General features: G+C 35.6%; 1 protein-coding gene across 1 annotated transcript in view; it reads right to left on the bottom strand.

The window, feature by feature from the left end:
• Positions 1 to 16,640, bottom strand: part of LOC123666236 — a 63,138-nt gene that overhangs the window by 11,334 nt on the left and 35,164 nt on the right. Inside the window, exons 5-15 of the mRNA XM_045600417.1 lie at positions 7,672 to 7,874; positions 6,946 to 7,117; positions 6,625 to 6,810; positions 6,116 to 6,368; positions 4,024 to 4,200; positions 2,905 to 3,063; positions 2,608 to 2,826; positions 2,337 to 2,450; positions 1,853 to 2,063; positions 1,359 to 1,512; positions 1,047 to 1,152 (exon numbers count right to left, since the gene is read on the bottom strand). Coding sequence (XP_045456373.1) covers positions 1,047 to 1,152; positions 1,359 to 1,512; positions 1,853 to 2,063; positions 2,337 to 2,450; positions 2,608 to 2,826; positions 2,905 to 3,063; positions 4,024 to 4,200; positions 6,116 to 6,368; positions 6,625 to 6,810; positions 6,946 to 7,117; positions 7,672 to 7,874 — 1,954 coding nt within the window. The remainder of the gene's footprint in view (positions 1 to 1,046; positions 1,153 to 1,358; positions 1,513 to 1,852; positions 2,064 to 2,336; positions 2,451 to 2,607; positions 2,827 to 2,904; positions 3,064 to 4,023; positions 4,201 to 6,115; positions 6,369 to 6,624; positions 6,811 to 6,945; positions 7,118 to 7,671; positions 7,875 to 16,640) is intronic.

Raw genomic sequence — 16,640 nt, 5'->3', positions numbered from 1 at the left:
TCGTATAAATATGTACTACTACGATTGGTACCCTATGTTTACATTTTTGACACAGAATCCTATAATACGGTAAATCGTAAAACATCGACATACTTTAGCTAGGTGAGTATAGTCGACTCAATATTTAGTATTTGTATTTCAGTTCTGTTAAATTGCATTTTTTGTCCCAGTTGTTATATTATAATGTTTAAAAAGGGGCGGAGTTACATCGCAAATATTCTAATCAATAGCCAAAATACTGAGATTTGGGAATACTGTTAATCTTCGAAAATATGTCTCTCAAAATTTTTTTCCACAACCTTGATATCAATCCTCAACTATAAGCAAATTCAACGATCCAACAAAGTTTTAGTATCCTAAATATTTACAATTTTTATTAAAAGTTAAATTCCAACGCTGGGTATCAAATCTCGATAAGGGGAACAAATTTTGTCCTAAGTTTAAAATATTTTAGGATTTTAACTGAACTCGTTTCTTCTTATCCGGAGCGAGAAAGTGTCTACTAGCTCTGGATCTGACTCCGCTAATCAAAGTTCTAGATAGGCCGGTGGTGTTGGCCTTTCAGGGAGCACTTGAGGAAAGAGAGGATCGTCGGGTAGGAAGATGTGTTCCTCAACCGCGTGTTTATAAGATGGATCGACATCTAAATCGGCTAGTGCTAAATCAGCCTCGAAGGACTCCCATCTGCAGGGGCTAACTTCTGAATATTCGTCACCACCTTCGGATGTGAGTTTGGCACTCGGGGAAGCGGGTGCATCGTTTCTTTCTATGCTGGAGGAAGATACGAAGTGAGAGGAAAAGGTTTGAGAATCAGCGGGAGAAAGATTTGCAGATGGGGTTTCGGGTGTGGGTGCAGTTCTCCAAACGGTACTGAGGGGTCCTCTTACAGGTTGCGGATGTGGGGAAGCAGAGTTGGGTCTAACATCGAAGCTAACCCTAACTTCTTTCTCAGGACGCTCCTCTACGAGCATGTTTAAGTGTGAACGGTAAGAGCTCGCGGGCAGAAGTGCGAGGCTCGAGTGTCGTTGTATGCTGGATCCTGATACCTGTCGCTGTTGAGAGTCCAGGGTCGCCAGGCTGAATGTTAACTGAGGATCGGGAGAATCTAGCGGTGAACCAAGTGGCGTCCCTGACATTGTGTGTGCGCGGTAACTGGAATTATCGGACATTGTTATAATTCATTAAAAGTGTTTTTAAATTCATATCACAGTTCTTATTAAATATAAAAATCAGTTATCGTTAAGTCAATAAGCTCTATATGACAATTTCATTTAAATAGCTCTAAGTAATTTTATATTGCCAAATGTACGACATTTATAGATAAAGTAAAATTTATTTTTTTATGTTGAAAAACTTACATTTGTCTTTGCAACAGGCTCTGCCACACAGCTTTCAAATCAATAGAAGGAGCTCGTAAGACAATGGGTCTTGAGCGAGCAGGGGTGCGTGGCGCACACGATACTAGAGGACTTTCTCCCCCGGCTCGCCCCAGGATCAGTCGAAATTCAGTCGCTGATACAAAAACCGTTTAGTTAGCATAATTTGTTTAGATACCTGGGCTTACCTACGGTGGGGCAACATGGGACATGTGCCCCACCCTCATTCGAAGCTACTAATCGATATTTTACACGTTACTATAAAAATTTTAGATAGATATAGCTAAAACCTTCGCAATTATTGAAGTAGTGTAGATAGTGAAAGTAAATGAAAAGTTGCAGTAATTAATAATAATTTAATTTTCTACTTCTACTATTTATCGAGTTTTACATTTGTTTTTGCCTCACCTTTACAAAATTCTAAGTAAACCTATGTTTGGATATATTTATTTTACCTTCTGTTGTTTAAAATTTACCTTTTTTCCTAATATTAAATTGGGCTTCAGACACAGTGCCCAATGCGACGGGCTCCTCTGTTACGAAGAGCACTCGGTCTCTGGACACAGTCGCAAAAAGTAGCAAGTCAGAGAAAAGCAATGCCCAATAAGGACGGATTGTCCTGCCTTCTACCCTGGAGAGCTCTCCGCCGAAGATCCATTGTCTTCCCGCAGTGCTTAGGACGAATGGCTGTAAGATTAGAAAAGGAAATTGCGGTTAAAATGTAATGCCAAACGCGACAAGTATAAATAAAATGGGTACACGATGTTTATTAAAACAACCGAACCAGTTTTTGGGTGATACACATAGAATTAGCAAAGGAGTTAAAATGTTTAAAATTGTATTTAATTGTATTTTGACAGCTACTATGATAGTATTATATGATAGTATATGGAGGATTTTGCACGAAGCTAAGTATAGATAAAGTCAATAAGACACGAGCAGCAAGAAACTGACATTTACCTTACATCTAGTGAACACGAGGCGACTCTCTAAGTCAGCAACTGACAATAAAGGCTTTCCATCACCAGCGAGGCCCATTAGACCTGAACCAGCTGTCACATCTTGGTAACCACACTGTAAACGCAGTAAATGATTAAAGTCTTTGTATGATTTGCTTGGTAACATAGCTGCAATAAAATTTCTCTGAATAATCTTTGAAACTTGATTATAAGATTTTAAAATTTAAGTATATTTCGTATTAGAATCGAAAAGCACTTTTTCTAATTCTTACTTGAAGTTGCTCAACAATAACTTGCAGTTGCTTTTTTTCGAGCTGGTCGTAAGGTCCAGCTCCTTTACAGCTAGCTGCCGCTCTCATTAATCTAAGAAGCTCTCTGAACTGTTCCAGTGGTTTATGAACTAAGGAAGTAATGTCCGGCCTTCTCCTCGGTATTGGGGGACTTGTACAAAATCTTGAAAACGCTCCACTTGGGTCTTTTGATTTCTTCACCTGAAGACGCACCCAGTACTCATTAGTGATTTTTCAATTATTTAGGATTTCTTTTTACATAGATTAAAATTTTCTTACCAATACACAATCAGCTCTCTTCAGTCCTAGACAATATTTTTTATAAAGGCTAATGAATATAGGAGTCTTTTGTAAGTAAACAGCCACAACAGTTGATGTCTGTATCTCACCATCATCTTGAACAACTTGATCCAAAATATCCTCAGATAGTCTTAAAATCTGAAATGAATATTTTTATATTAATCTGTTGTTGTTTTTAGGGCTGTGTGCGCAAAAATAGACCACAAAACTAATACTAATACTATAAATATAGATAACGCATAAAATTTTAGTAGATTTTTTATTGTAATTGATTCTTAGACTTCACACTTAAATCTATACTGATATTATAAAGCTCAAAAGTTTGTATATTTGAACTACTTGTTCGAATATATAATATATTGTTCGAATATAACTAGGTCAGCAAACAAGCGTACGGCTCATCTGATGGTAAGTGATTACCGTAGCTTATAGACGCCTGCAAAACCAGAAGCATCGCAAGCGCGTTGTCGACCCTATCCCTAATTTCCCCCAGGAGCTCTGGTCACCTTACTCAAAGAAACATTGTTATTTAGCTGTGGTCTTCTGTAAGATCGAGCTACTTTCCCAGTCGGGCTGCTCCATATTTTGAGCTGGAAATTTCCTGTTTTGCTCGACCTTACTTAAATTCTAGAACGTTTTTTTCTCTTATTGACACGGGTGAAACCACAGGGCTTAGCTAGAAGTTAAACTATAAGCGGGTATTTATGTGAAAAGTATCAACCCCAATTGCTTACTAAATTGGAAGCAAATTGTCTTTTGTAGTACTGCAGTTTTGTACCAATTTTAAACTTACTCTCTAGGTCATAGATAAGTATTGTATTAGTTACATATTGGTTTTCATTAAAACTTTTACTATAAATATATATTAAGGTAATTATGTCATGTGCAAAAAAACTCAATGTTTAACTTTAGTACCTACAAAGTAGTGCTCTAACATAAGCTATTTTACATACGATTCATCTTTAGTGAATTTTAAAACAATCAAATTATAAAAGACAAATCATACTAATCAGTTACATTTTGTTTCTATTTTTATGAAAATTCAAAAATGGTCCTTCGAGCCGGATTCACAAGTAAATTTGCATCTCCAATCCATACCTCCTCAATGTTCTGGAAGAGCAGCTGATGATCACTTGGAGCGATCAGATCAGCTCTTTCAGCGAGTGGTGAAACAAATCGAACGAGGCCGAACTGAAGACAAGTTCCGTAATGTTGTTCCCTTGCCACAACGGCCAGAAGAGCACGCTTTCTTCCATCTGTTGTTAGGCTTGTAGCCTGTGGGAGTAGTTTTATTATAGCATTCGGCGAATTTATTCTCCTGGTAAGTTCTCATTTTTGAAATGTACGTATGTTTCAAATCAGTTTTTTGAACAAAAATTTAAAAGGATATAGAAATTTCAAGTTAATATGACATTTTAAATACATTATCGGATTGGTTTTGTAATTATTTTAAGCAAGTTGTTCGTTCACTGTTCACTTAATAAAAAATTAAAAATCAATTGGGCCATAGCAGCTCACTATTGAGTTTTTGATATTTTTTAATTAGACAGAAAAAGATTGGAGGTTTTTAAACAATTATTATTAGAGTCTGATTTGCCGGTCGCAGTTAAAACTTTTTTGGTTTTCACCAATAAACTCTACTTTATCCGACAGGTTTTTCAATTCACAAACTGAGAATTTGAAAGTTGTACTTATTTGGGTGCGGCAAAACAGACGCTCCAGCTGATAAAGTATTTCAATAACTTATTAACAGAAGCCGGCGGCACAGATCCTATGTGTTATAAACTATTCTATGACATTAATATACGAGTACAAATACTGTGTACTAATATACAAACTGTACTAACACTGTAAAACTGAATAACTAGTGTAATGACATAAAACTGCTGTGTGGTTACGGCAGTAAAGAATATAGCCACCCCTCTCTTGCCGTGGGTCTCAACTTAAAAAGGCGACCAATGGTGGGATAACCGTTCAACTGCTAGCTTTGAAATACACAGGTCGAAGACGGGCAGCAGCGCTTTCGGTGCGACAAAGCCTGCCCTGCAGTCACCAACTTCCCAGCCCAGCGTGGTGACTATGGGCAAAACACATGAGTTCACACCATTTTTGGCGCGAACTTGTGGAGGCCTATGTCCAGCAATGGACTGCAATAGGCTGAAGTGAATATACAAATAAGTAGGACTATTTAAAAAAATAACAATAAAACAAACAACAAAAAATAATTATAAGCAATAGATTTATTTGCACTTAATATTAAGAAACATATTAGAAAAAAGAAACGAAATAATAATAACAGGAACCAAAATTTTAAGAAAATAAATTAAATTAATACATACGATTCTTAATGTGTTTTTTACAAAATTAACATAATAATACAATAACACGAAGATTTAAAACTAAAATTGTATGAATATTACGCCTACATTGACAAAAATATAACACACGACGGGCTTTGACAAATAAATAAAACAATGATAACAAAATAAATAATAACGAAACAGGTTTCTTAAACGTAACGATTCCCCTTTGCTAATAAAACTCTGATAGAATTAAATACTCGTAATCAGTCAAAATATCAAGGATACTTTACCAATTGAAATAATTCTTGAGTTTTAACACCACTCTGCGATAAAATAAAATCTGTACAAGCAAAAGACAAAATAACTTAAGCAAACGTTTTTATTAAATAGTGGAATGTATTGTGAAGCTTGTGTAATCTAGATGTATCTACAGTAATAACAATAGCGATACAAACTACTGTACACATTCGTAACAAATAAAAAAAAAATCTGAAAGTATAATTAAAAACAAACACACCTTAAAAGATAAAAATTATATTGTTAATTGATATTACATCAAACTAGGTCAACACTAGCACCAATTTTCTAATAATTCGAATTTTTGAATTTAGATAAAAAATATAATTTACGAACGAAAATTTTACAGATGACTAGTATGAATTTGATTCGAAACTAGTTGGGAATGATGAGGTCAATTAAGTTGATAGTTAATCTAATCCATCAAGATTAAACACGATGATAATAATGGTGATGTAAAATAAACAGAATCATATTCAGAAAACATTAAACAAAACAAAAAAGATAGTGCTGATAAAAATGAAGATTAATCTATCAATTCCCAACTATAAATATTTATTTCAAATCTAAACTATGATGCCGTTACCAACCTCCTTGGAGAAGGTGACCTGTGGCAGATGTAGTTTGCGTCTATCAAGGGATTGGCTGGTTGAAGAACAAGCGGTTGGAGGTCTTGCTGCTGTTGCTGGGGAAGCGAGGGCTGCTGCTCTTGGGGATTTGGGAGCTGGTGGTGGAGTGGACTCGGGGACTGGTATTGACACTTGGCCCAAACGAGGCTTGATCCCAACGCCATTTTGTGGTACACGTCTAAACGTCTCCAAGTTTAATGTTTGTCCCGCTGATCTGAAAGTTAATTTTAATGTAAGATTAGTTTAAAGTAAAGTAAGTGGTTTAATTGTAACTAAACTAGTTTTTCTTTCAATATGCTTTTATATAATATTAACCATACAACTAATTATGCAACGCTTTGAATTATATAATTTTTTTGCAGAGTTCATGCGTAAAGTAGTTATGAGTATAACAAAGCTACTGATAGCGCTATACAGGCGGGGAAGGCAAAATCAAAGGAAAAACATTGAAAATGTGATATCTGACTTACTTGACAAGATTTCGGACCTCTTCTTCAGATACGGTTACAACATTCTTGTTTCCAACGAAGACTATGTAATCACCAGCCCTCAAGCCTGCTCTCTCAGCTGACCCTCCCGCTGCTACCCTCTCCACTCTTGGTGGGCGTGTCCATACTACCGTAAACCCAAAGCCCCCACTTGTCCCTCTTAACAATCTGTAAGGTTTTAAACGTTTTATTACCTTTAAGAATTCTAAGTTTTTAGGCATTACCTAATGTCTTACATATGTATTTTCTGAATTGCAGTAACATTAAATGTTTATAAAAATTTCACAGTTTTCTCATACTCACTTCCTAGTTGTCGTAAAAGGCGTACGCCCCTGACGTTGTGTACGACGAGGTGCTGCAGGGTCTTCAGGTGGATCGAGTTCCAAATATCGTAAGAACAGGTGTTCGTCAGCTTCCCGTTGTAAAGCAGCTGCTACTTGAGCTTGGTTTGTTGAAGGACCATTGGACGCTACGCCTGGACATAATAGATTATTATGGAATGAAAATTTGAGAAATTTCCTAGAAATTTGGAAAATTTATAAAAAAAATTGCGAATATTTTAACTTCACGCGTTTGAATATTCACAGGATAGGAGAACGTCTGTTGGGTTACTAGCTGTAGTTGTAAGCAACATTACTGTCTTATACTACGAATAAAATTTGTTCGTATTTATTTAACAACCGCTCTGGTAAAGTGGTGCTAGTAGTCGCCTGAAGCACCAACGGTTTGCGGGTTCGATTCCCAGTCGGGATTGATGTTTGATTTGGACAAATAATTCTTTCTGGTTTCGATGTCTGTCCTTGTGGGTCTTCCCAGTGTCTTGGAGATCGCGTTAAGCCATCGGTCCCTGTTTTTATCATAAATACCTAATAGCGATCGTTACTCATAGTAGGGAACATATCCGCTAACCCACATTGGAGCAGCGTGGTGGATTAAGCTTCTCCTGCATGGAGAAAGAGGCCTATGCCCAGCAGTGGGATGTTATAGGCTGAATGCGTGTTTAAATGAACAATTTTAAGTTATAGTAACCTTTGTCTGTATTCTCCTTGGCGCCATCATTGGTGCTGGTAGTTTCAGTATTGTCTGTGGCCATCTTGCGTCGCTCAGTCACCCGACAGGCGTCCTGCGCCGACGCGCTCTGGCGCCCTTGTTGCAAAAAGTACGTGCCGGAAATGTCGTTCTTAATAGCATCTTTCAATGGGAACGAGACACATCCTAGAAACTCGCTCCGTCTGTAACAAAAGGTAATATCTTATTACAAATTAACGTTTATGTCTTTATAAAATTTAAAGTACAATCGTAATTTTAGGGACATGACAAAACGACGAATACGATTACAAAGGATGTACATTTATTTTTTACGAGCGACTTCAGAGATATAGAAAAGTTGGATTGATAAATAGGTTTAGGTTATACGGTTAACAATTTAAACATTCAAAGTGGGTAGAAAAGGAATTACACAAAACTTCTTGGATGGGAGAAATCAGGACACAGTTTCGTTTCCTGTGTAGTGAATTGTGTGTCAAGTAGCACTGTACTTTTTTGACCTCAATTTACTTCCATAGGTGTAATAACATGAATAGGCGATGTATCAAAGTTGTGTCTCACGCTGACTTCATAGTAGGTAGCCATTATCATAATGCACGTCAGTCAACGTCCAAAACACATGCATGACTTTAGCGAAACTGTAGTTTCATTGTTATGTTAGTAGGTCAAACACCCACAAATTATAACCGACTGTAGTCATAATTTGTCATAGTCATAATCTTCTTAGCTATTAGCGAATTAAATATTATTGATATTTGTTATTAATTTAATATAAAGATATTTCCCATCATAATGACAACTGTGGTTATTGAATGGTCTCTAATGTGAATTATGTAAGCAGTTTTATAAATTAGCCCCTCATGTGATTGATTTTTATTCAGTCTAACTTTCACTTATTCTTAAGTAGGTATACAAAGGTTGCATGTTTTAATCACTTCAAAACACTCGAGGGAGAGAGTTTTCATGACCTTGCTCCTTAGACTTTTATAATTAAGTAAGTCCTTGCCAGGCGTACTGCGCCAACTTTTGTGACGTATTTATTACTTAGTCCTTTGTCGTTATCGTCGTATGAGACAGATTTTATCTTTTGCATTTACTTGTTAAAATTTTCGAGCATTTCTTAAAAATTTCAACAATACAATATTAATTACGACTTAAGCTATAACACAATTTTATTTTTTTCAACGGTTGTAATAAGATAACGCGTCCATTCCACATATCAATCGAATATACCAGTCCGGTCATTTGATTACGAGATGAATTGTCGGTCTTTACATTTTCTTACCTGGCCAGAAATGTAAACAAGCCATATAATGCAGGATATTGCCTTAATTGGCTCGCAATTCCATCACTAATCAACATCAATCACTTTCATTACAGCAGGAGAACGCTACCTGCGCTTAATGACCTTATTTATCTCCTCTTACACTCAGTTATAAAACCGATTAGTATTACATAATTTTTTTGTACATTTTGTAATCAATGATCGGATTTTTTGTACCAAATAAAATTGAAATCCAATTTATTTTCATATATAAAAAATTTTGACAAGTGGTACATTTTCCGTTGTCGAACATCAAATATATATTCTTATATCTTAAACATCGATACAGACATCTATAAAGTGTTCGTGCTTCCCTAAGGTTTCACAAAAGCTTCTAAGCATGCAAGGGCTGTTCCAAAAAGCCTTTCTTCCTCTCGTGACATTGGAGTGCATATCCATGCGGACTAGAGTGACGGGGGACACCAAGCGGGGGGTCACTTACGGAGATAGTTGTCACTCTTCTTCGAGAATAGGCGAGCTGCCCGTCTGTGGGGCCTCCATTTTATCGTGGATATCAGCTGGAAGGCTATTTTTCCTAGCTCTAGGTTCTGGAGGGTCCCATTCAGGTAAGCTATTTTTTCTACTAAGAGTGTTTCGATGAGCGTGCTGGTGGGAACAATGCTGCCGCGGTGGTGGCTCCTCGCGCCTGGTCTGACTCAGTCCAGCGACGGTTTGTGAGACGAATGACATCTTCGTTATATTATTATATCTTTTGGACTACTGGAAAATTTTTGATAGCTTACTACATTTGCAACAGTTAAATGTGATTAAATTGAACTTCAAATTTTCTAGCATTAGGGAATTAAACAAAATTCTTTTATTTCAGGACTAAAAGAGTTACAAAAATGAGTGTTAAACACTTAGCGCAACAAACTCAATAATTATGTTATTAATTTTGCATGCTAAGTATAGCTGAGGAATATAAATGGATGTATTTGTTACTGTTAGAAGTATTACTTCTAAGTAATATTGTACCGAGTGCTATAATGATTTTTTAAACGTTCATTTTAAAGTATCGTTGAAAGAAATTGTTTCAGAACACGCAACGGAAGCGGCTCGCTTCATGAATTCGTAATTCTTTGGTCTTATTACATATTGCTTACGTTTCTAATTTATGAGTGGGCGATAAACTTTAACAATAATTCAGTAACAGAAATATAAAAGTAAATGCGTAAAGGTTAAGAAGCACAATTTATTGTAGCAACAAAATCAAAATTAAAACAAAATCGAATATTTCAAAAACTTATTATGTATTACGGATTAATATTTAAAATAATTGTAGGTATTGCCAGTTTGTACTCTCATTGTCCTCTTATTTTGTATGGCAATACAGAATTCCATACAAATAGTATAGTTGGAGAAAACAACACAATAGAAATTGTTGGCTTTGCGCCAGATGTATCAAGTTGATACATAAAACAACACGGGTAGTTCCGTGGATATTTTAAAAAATATATTTTATTTGCAAACGTTCTCTTGGTTGTTTTTCAGTTTTTAGGCAACACCTCATCTGGTTTAAAAAATCAAAGTATAATTGTTATTCTTTTTAATTGGAAAATTCTACATTTTTAAACAATAAATGGTCATATTTTTTACTTATTCTAGAATAATTGTTCATCCCTTCATATTATACATTTGCTTTACAACAGAAGATTTGATATTTTGAAAACATTTTTTATATTATGAAAATTGAGAAAAATAAAGAAAACAACTTATTCATTTAATAAAACACTTTTTTCGGATTTTATCGCGGTTTATTGTTAACTTTTGATTCCCGACGTTTCGGATACTTTACAGCAACCATGGTCACGGGAGGTCACGGGAGGACAGTCCTCCCGTGACCATGGTTGCTGTAAAGTATCCGAAACGTCGGGAATCAAAAGTTAACAATAAACCGCGATAAAATCCGAAAAAAGTGTTTTATTAAATGAGTAAAATTCGCGTAAACATTAGAAAACAACAACTTATTCCTTAAACTTTATCCCTATGTACTTAAAGCTTATTTTTATGTTTTATTTATAATGTCTATTACTTTTCCTACTCGCTTAAATATGATATTTGAATAATAATGCGAAATAAATTATTATATTTATGTGATGAATTAATAGAAAATATTAAGTACATATAACTGCGGTAAATCACTTGGGTAAGTGCGACCCATTTAAAGCTACTTTATTCTTTTCTTATAGATAGTTTTTCGGTTATGGCTGATTTATATCCTCGATACAAAAGGTTTTATCGGACAAAGAAGTTTCAATCGTTTAGCTATCTGATTTGATATTTTGTTTTTTATAAAGTTCAATATCTCGTATTAAATAGACAAAGATCTGAAAGTTTAAGAATTAATAATTGGGGCTGACGTTTTACTTTTGGATAAATATAACGAAATAACAGAATCAAGCGCAGGGACCGAAACTGTGTGTGCTAGCATTTTTTTTTATACAATGATAGGCTTGCGTTTGACCACTATTTCACGCTTACCTAGAAGTAACCTATTCACTCGCGACTTAAAGATCCCCAGGTTATAATTTTCTGGAAACACAGACGCTGGTAGAGAGTTCCATTCTTTGGCTGTACGGATCAAGAATGTACTAGCGAATCGCTTAGTGCGTATAAGAGGAATGTCAACCATACAAGGGTGGCGTAAAGCAGAGCGTCTGGTTGTACGATGATGGAAGGGCGTAGGGGGAATCAGATTATGGAGTTCCTGCGCACACTCTCCGAAGTGTATCCGATAAAATACCGACAGGCCGGCCACCCTCCGTCGATGATGCAAGCTTTGCAGCTTTGCAGCGACCAGTGCATCATCACCGATGAGCCTCCTGGCTCGTCTCTCAATCGACTCGAGAAGCTCCAGCTGGTACTTGGCTGAGCCATCCCAAAGATGAGAGCAGTACTCCATGCATGATCGAATTTGCGCTTGATATAAATTTAGAAGCTGTTCCGGAGTGAAGTACCGTCTCACCTTCGAGAGGAGGCCCAGTTTTCTGGCAGCTGTTTGAGCCTTTGTCTCTATGTATGAGCCGAAATTGAGGGTGGATGACAAAGTAACGCCAAGAAGCTCTAGGCGGCCGGTTATGGGCACGGGTACACCTCGGAAAGAGGGAGTCAGATGGAAAAGACTCCGCTTTGCCGAAAAAAGACACGTCTGGGTCTTAGAGGCGTTAAACTTGACCAGGTTTGCGTCACCCCAATCGGAGACAGCTTTAAGGGACAAGTTCAGACGCTGAATCATAGCTTCCCTCAGCGACTGGATCTCAGACCCACTCGCTCGTGCGTTGGACACGTAACGCTCAACAGCAGTGCTGTCATCTGCATACCCAAAGGTTCCGGGTTTGAGCAGGTGGTTGATGTGCAGTAAGAATAGCGTTGCCGAGAGTACAGGCCCCTGAGGAACTCCGGCATTGATGGCCAAACGATCGGAATCGCAACCGTCTATGACTACGCGAATCGATCGATCCCTCAGGAAGTCAGATATCCAAACACAGAGAGAAGCGGGTAGGCCGTATGAAAGAAGTTTGCTAATAAGGCCGTCATGCCAGACCCTGTCAAATGCCTTCGAAATATCGAGCGAGACCGCAATGGCTTCCCCGTGTTTCTCGATAGCCTCACTCCAAATGTGAGTGGCATACGCCAGAAGATCACCCGTGGACCGATTACGGCAAAAACCAAACTGTCGGTCGCTAAGAAGATCGTTATTCTCAAGGTGTGCCAGGAGCCGGTTATTCAGTATACGTTCCATACTCTTACAGAGTATGGACGTTATGGAAATAATATATATTTACAAGTAAATAGTATATTTACTTGCGCCAATCTGTCAATCTGAATTTAAGTGTTACTTTTAACGTGAATTGAAATAAAATTTAAAAAAGAATTGTTAACTTAAAAACATTTTACATATCTTTTTTAATTATTTCATTTGTCTGTCAAATGATTGCCATGTGGATGCGTAATTTACGTTGCGTAGCAAAATTAAATGCAGTGCAACAATATTCTGCCATTATAACACCCATCACACCACACCACAGCGCATCCTCTCTTGGACGTGTGTACATTAAATATGAACTCTGTTTGAAACATTAGTCTAGCTTACTTTGAATGCTTAGCTATCTAATATTTTAGCATTAACATTCTAGATTAAAAGAGTCGCTTTTATTATAACAATTACTAAGTAACATACCTACACAGTGGTTTTAATTTTAAGGGCTGACTGACACATATCTCATAAGAGAGCATTTCATCTCTTATAACGCTAACGTTCTAATAATTAAAGGCACCCACATTTTTACTTCGAAACTGTGTCAATAGTCTCTGTTGACAATGATGCCTTTATTCATAACAATTAAAAAGTAATTTTTAAAATATATAGTTACTTTAAAGTTAGTACGTAAACAATTAAAATTCAAAGTTTACAAATAATTACGGAGTAAAAGCTAGCAACGTTGCACAACATTTCTATGCTTAAGGCGAAAAGTAATCTAACCGTTTAATTAAACATGAAAATTAGTGAAACTCAAAGGAAGTGTAGTGATTGTGACGTCGCTTCCATGACATCAAAAAGCAATGTGTTAACGCAGGTGGCGTCATACAAAGACTCCTTCAATTTCAGGAAGCCAGCGTCATTCCATCAGGTTTCCTGACATCGCGACAATACTTAGAAAATTGAATTTTTGTTTATCATTATTTGTCGTGTAATTATGAAATATCTTAAAAGGTGAATACAAATATTTGATCCAGATGGGAGTATTCTTACCAACTAAATGAAGTGGCGTGTCTATTACAAGCTTTATTCTTAAAAAGATAATTTTCGTCAACAATTAATTTGATAAAATATTTATCTATAAATTATACCTTTTTAGTACTAAGATTAATATAGGTATTTATATAATTTCGAAGTCATTATGTTATTAAAACATTAAATTTGCAAAGTAAAGGATAATATCTTTTAAATGCCAATTAAATCTGTGGCTCAACGGATCGCTTGCGTTAAGCTTACCGAGGTTACCATACCCTAAGTCTGAAGGGAAAACGAAGTAAAATGTCCCCCTTTCAGCCCCTTTTAGAAGACTTAATGTGCCTCATATTTAAGGGTTTTAGTTTCGTTCGGGGACGTTATTTACAGTTTACACACTGTTAATATCTAATTTTGTTTTTTATGTAGCTGTCGAATTAGGGACAGTGTCAGGGTTATGAATAGGGAGCGGCTTGCTTTATGGTAAATGAAGAATTTTAATATGATTGAGGTTTGCAATGTTCTATTTTAAGATGGATGAAATACGAAATATTTAACACCTTATAATCCTATAGTCGAATGTTTAAAACATAACATAGTAAAAGACAGTACGTTGATTATCATTTGATTGTGTAAAAAATGCGATGAAAGGCTGAAAGATGATTCATTTTTTCACAATAGGAACAGTTAAATATTTTGTAGCTTATTAAAATCTATGATAATGAAGGAAGATTTATGAAAAATTCTTTATGAAAAATTATGAAGAGTTATTACTATGTATAATATTTATATATAAATATCATAATATCTACAAATTTTAATGAAAACCCATAAATATAAGGTTAGCTAAGTAACTAAGTCACTGAGGTAAAATCTGGAGCAGCCCGACTGGAATTTTTGGCAAACTTTAAAAAAAAATGTACAGTTTTGTTAAGGTGTTTAAAAGATAGTAGTAAATAGATTGTTGATCAAATTACGTTACGATAAATATCCCTAATCCCTAGTAATCTATAATATAAAAATGAATCGCAAAATGTGTTGGTAAGCGCATAACTCAACGACGCCTTAACCAATTCTACCAATTCTTTTTTTTTAATGTTTATTGACGTCCAAGGGTGGTTTTTACGGCAAGAAAAATTCGAATAATTTCCGGGAAATCCCTAAAAACAGCCCTTTTCGTATTCACATACAAACGTTTTCTAACTAAAATGTAGAGTCAATTTGAACTTTATTGCTATTCAATAAGGTTCATGTTAAATAATATATTAGGGCACATTTTACGTAAGTTATTAATGATTAAATTGATCTTAATCGTAGACCGCATTTTAATTTAATTTACATACAGTAAAAATGGTATTAACTAGCTATTTCACATTATTTATTATATTCTTGTGGACAATGGAAAATTCCCGTTTTTAAGGTATAGCTCCCATCGATTCCAAATTTGCTACGAATCTCCTATATGTGATGTAGAAATGATCAATGAGCGGATTTTAGGATAACGCATCCCCAATAAGGATTACGACGGTGGGCGTTCACAATGACAATTTTAAATGTATGTAACTATGAAACTATTGAACCAATTTTTATCAAATTTTTTAACCATCTGTAATTTGGTCCAACTTGGGAGATAGGGTAGTTTTTATCTCAATTGGACCCGATAGGTGGCGCTGCTATTGGTATGTAAATCCGAAACTACTGAATCGATTTTTCCAAATTTTGTTCGCATCTATAATTTGGTCCAACTTGGGAGATAGGGTAGTTTTTATCTCAATCGGACCTGGTAGGTGGCGCTGCTATTGGTATGTAACTCCGAAACTACTGAACCAATTCTCATCAAGTTTTGTAAGCATCTGTAATTTTGTCTGATTTGGAAGATATGGTAGTTTTTATTTCAATTGGACCCGGTAGGTGGCGCTGTTATCGGTATGTAAGTTATTAAATTTGGTTGCTGTTTTCCGGGCAGGACAACGTCTGCCGGGTCCGCTAGTATTATATAAACGTGGATCTAAGTTTGTTTGTTACGCTTTCATGCAAAAACTACTCAACCGATCACCATGAAATTTTGTACACATATTCTTGGAGGTTTTAGAAGTAACATAGGAAACTTTTTACTGAGAAAATTTAATGAGAGCGAAGCCGCGGGTAAAAGCTAGTACGATATGCGTAGGACAAATAGGAGAAGAAATACAAATATTAATGTAAACAAAGAAGACAAATATCAAAATTTGATGCGCGTGCATTGTCTATTTGTCAAGAAAAACTAATAGTCGATACGAAAAACATTAAAAAAAATATGAAAAACGCTGTCGTTTGTGTCAAACTCACAGTTGATTCAGACTCAAATTGTGAGTAAAATCAACAACTTCTTTTTTCTAAGAAAAGGATTTAATTATTACGACTAAAAGTACTTTGTTTGTAGGTGTAAATTGTCCAAAACGTCGGGCATTTAAAAAACTTAATAATCTTTCTCAGTAAATTAATAAAAATAAAATCCGAAAAAGTTGTTTCATTATAATGAGTGATATTCACGTAAAAATTAGAAAACATTAAGTTATTACTATTTCTTCTATTTTTTAAAAATATTGCAAAATTTATAATCTCGATCACACTGAGCTCAATCTTCATCACATATCTTTAACTCTATGTAACCCTTAATATTATGACACCTTATTTTTAACAACGGAACTCTGGAAAACATCACGATAACAGTTTTAAGAACTTAAAGGGCACGCTTTACTCGTGTGTTAAAAACATATGTATGTATCGTAAAGTGTAAAAGAAAAGAAGAAGTAATCTCCATTAAAGATAGTTTATCGAACCAAATATAAGTAGCCAATTATAACTTATTTATACACAAACAAATCTATAACCACCCACAGGGAATTTACAGTA

Source organism: Melitaea cinxia, chromosome 2, assembly GCF_905220565.1.
Source record: "Melitaea cinxia chromosome 2, ilMelCinx1.1, whole genome shotgun sequence".
NCBI lineage: Eukaryota > Metazoa > Arthropoda > Insecta > Lepidoptera > Nymphalidae > Melitaea > Melitaea cinxia.
This window is presented reverse-complemented; position numbering and strand designations above follow the sequence as displayed.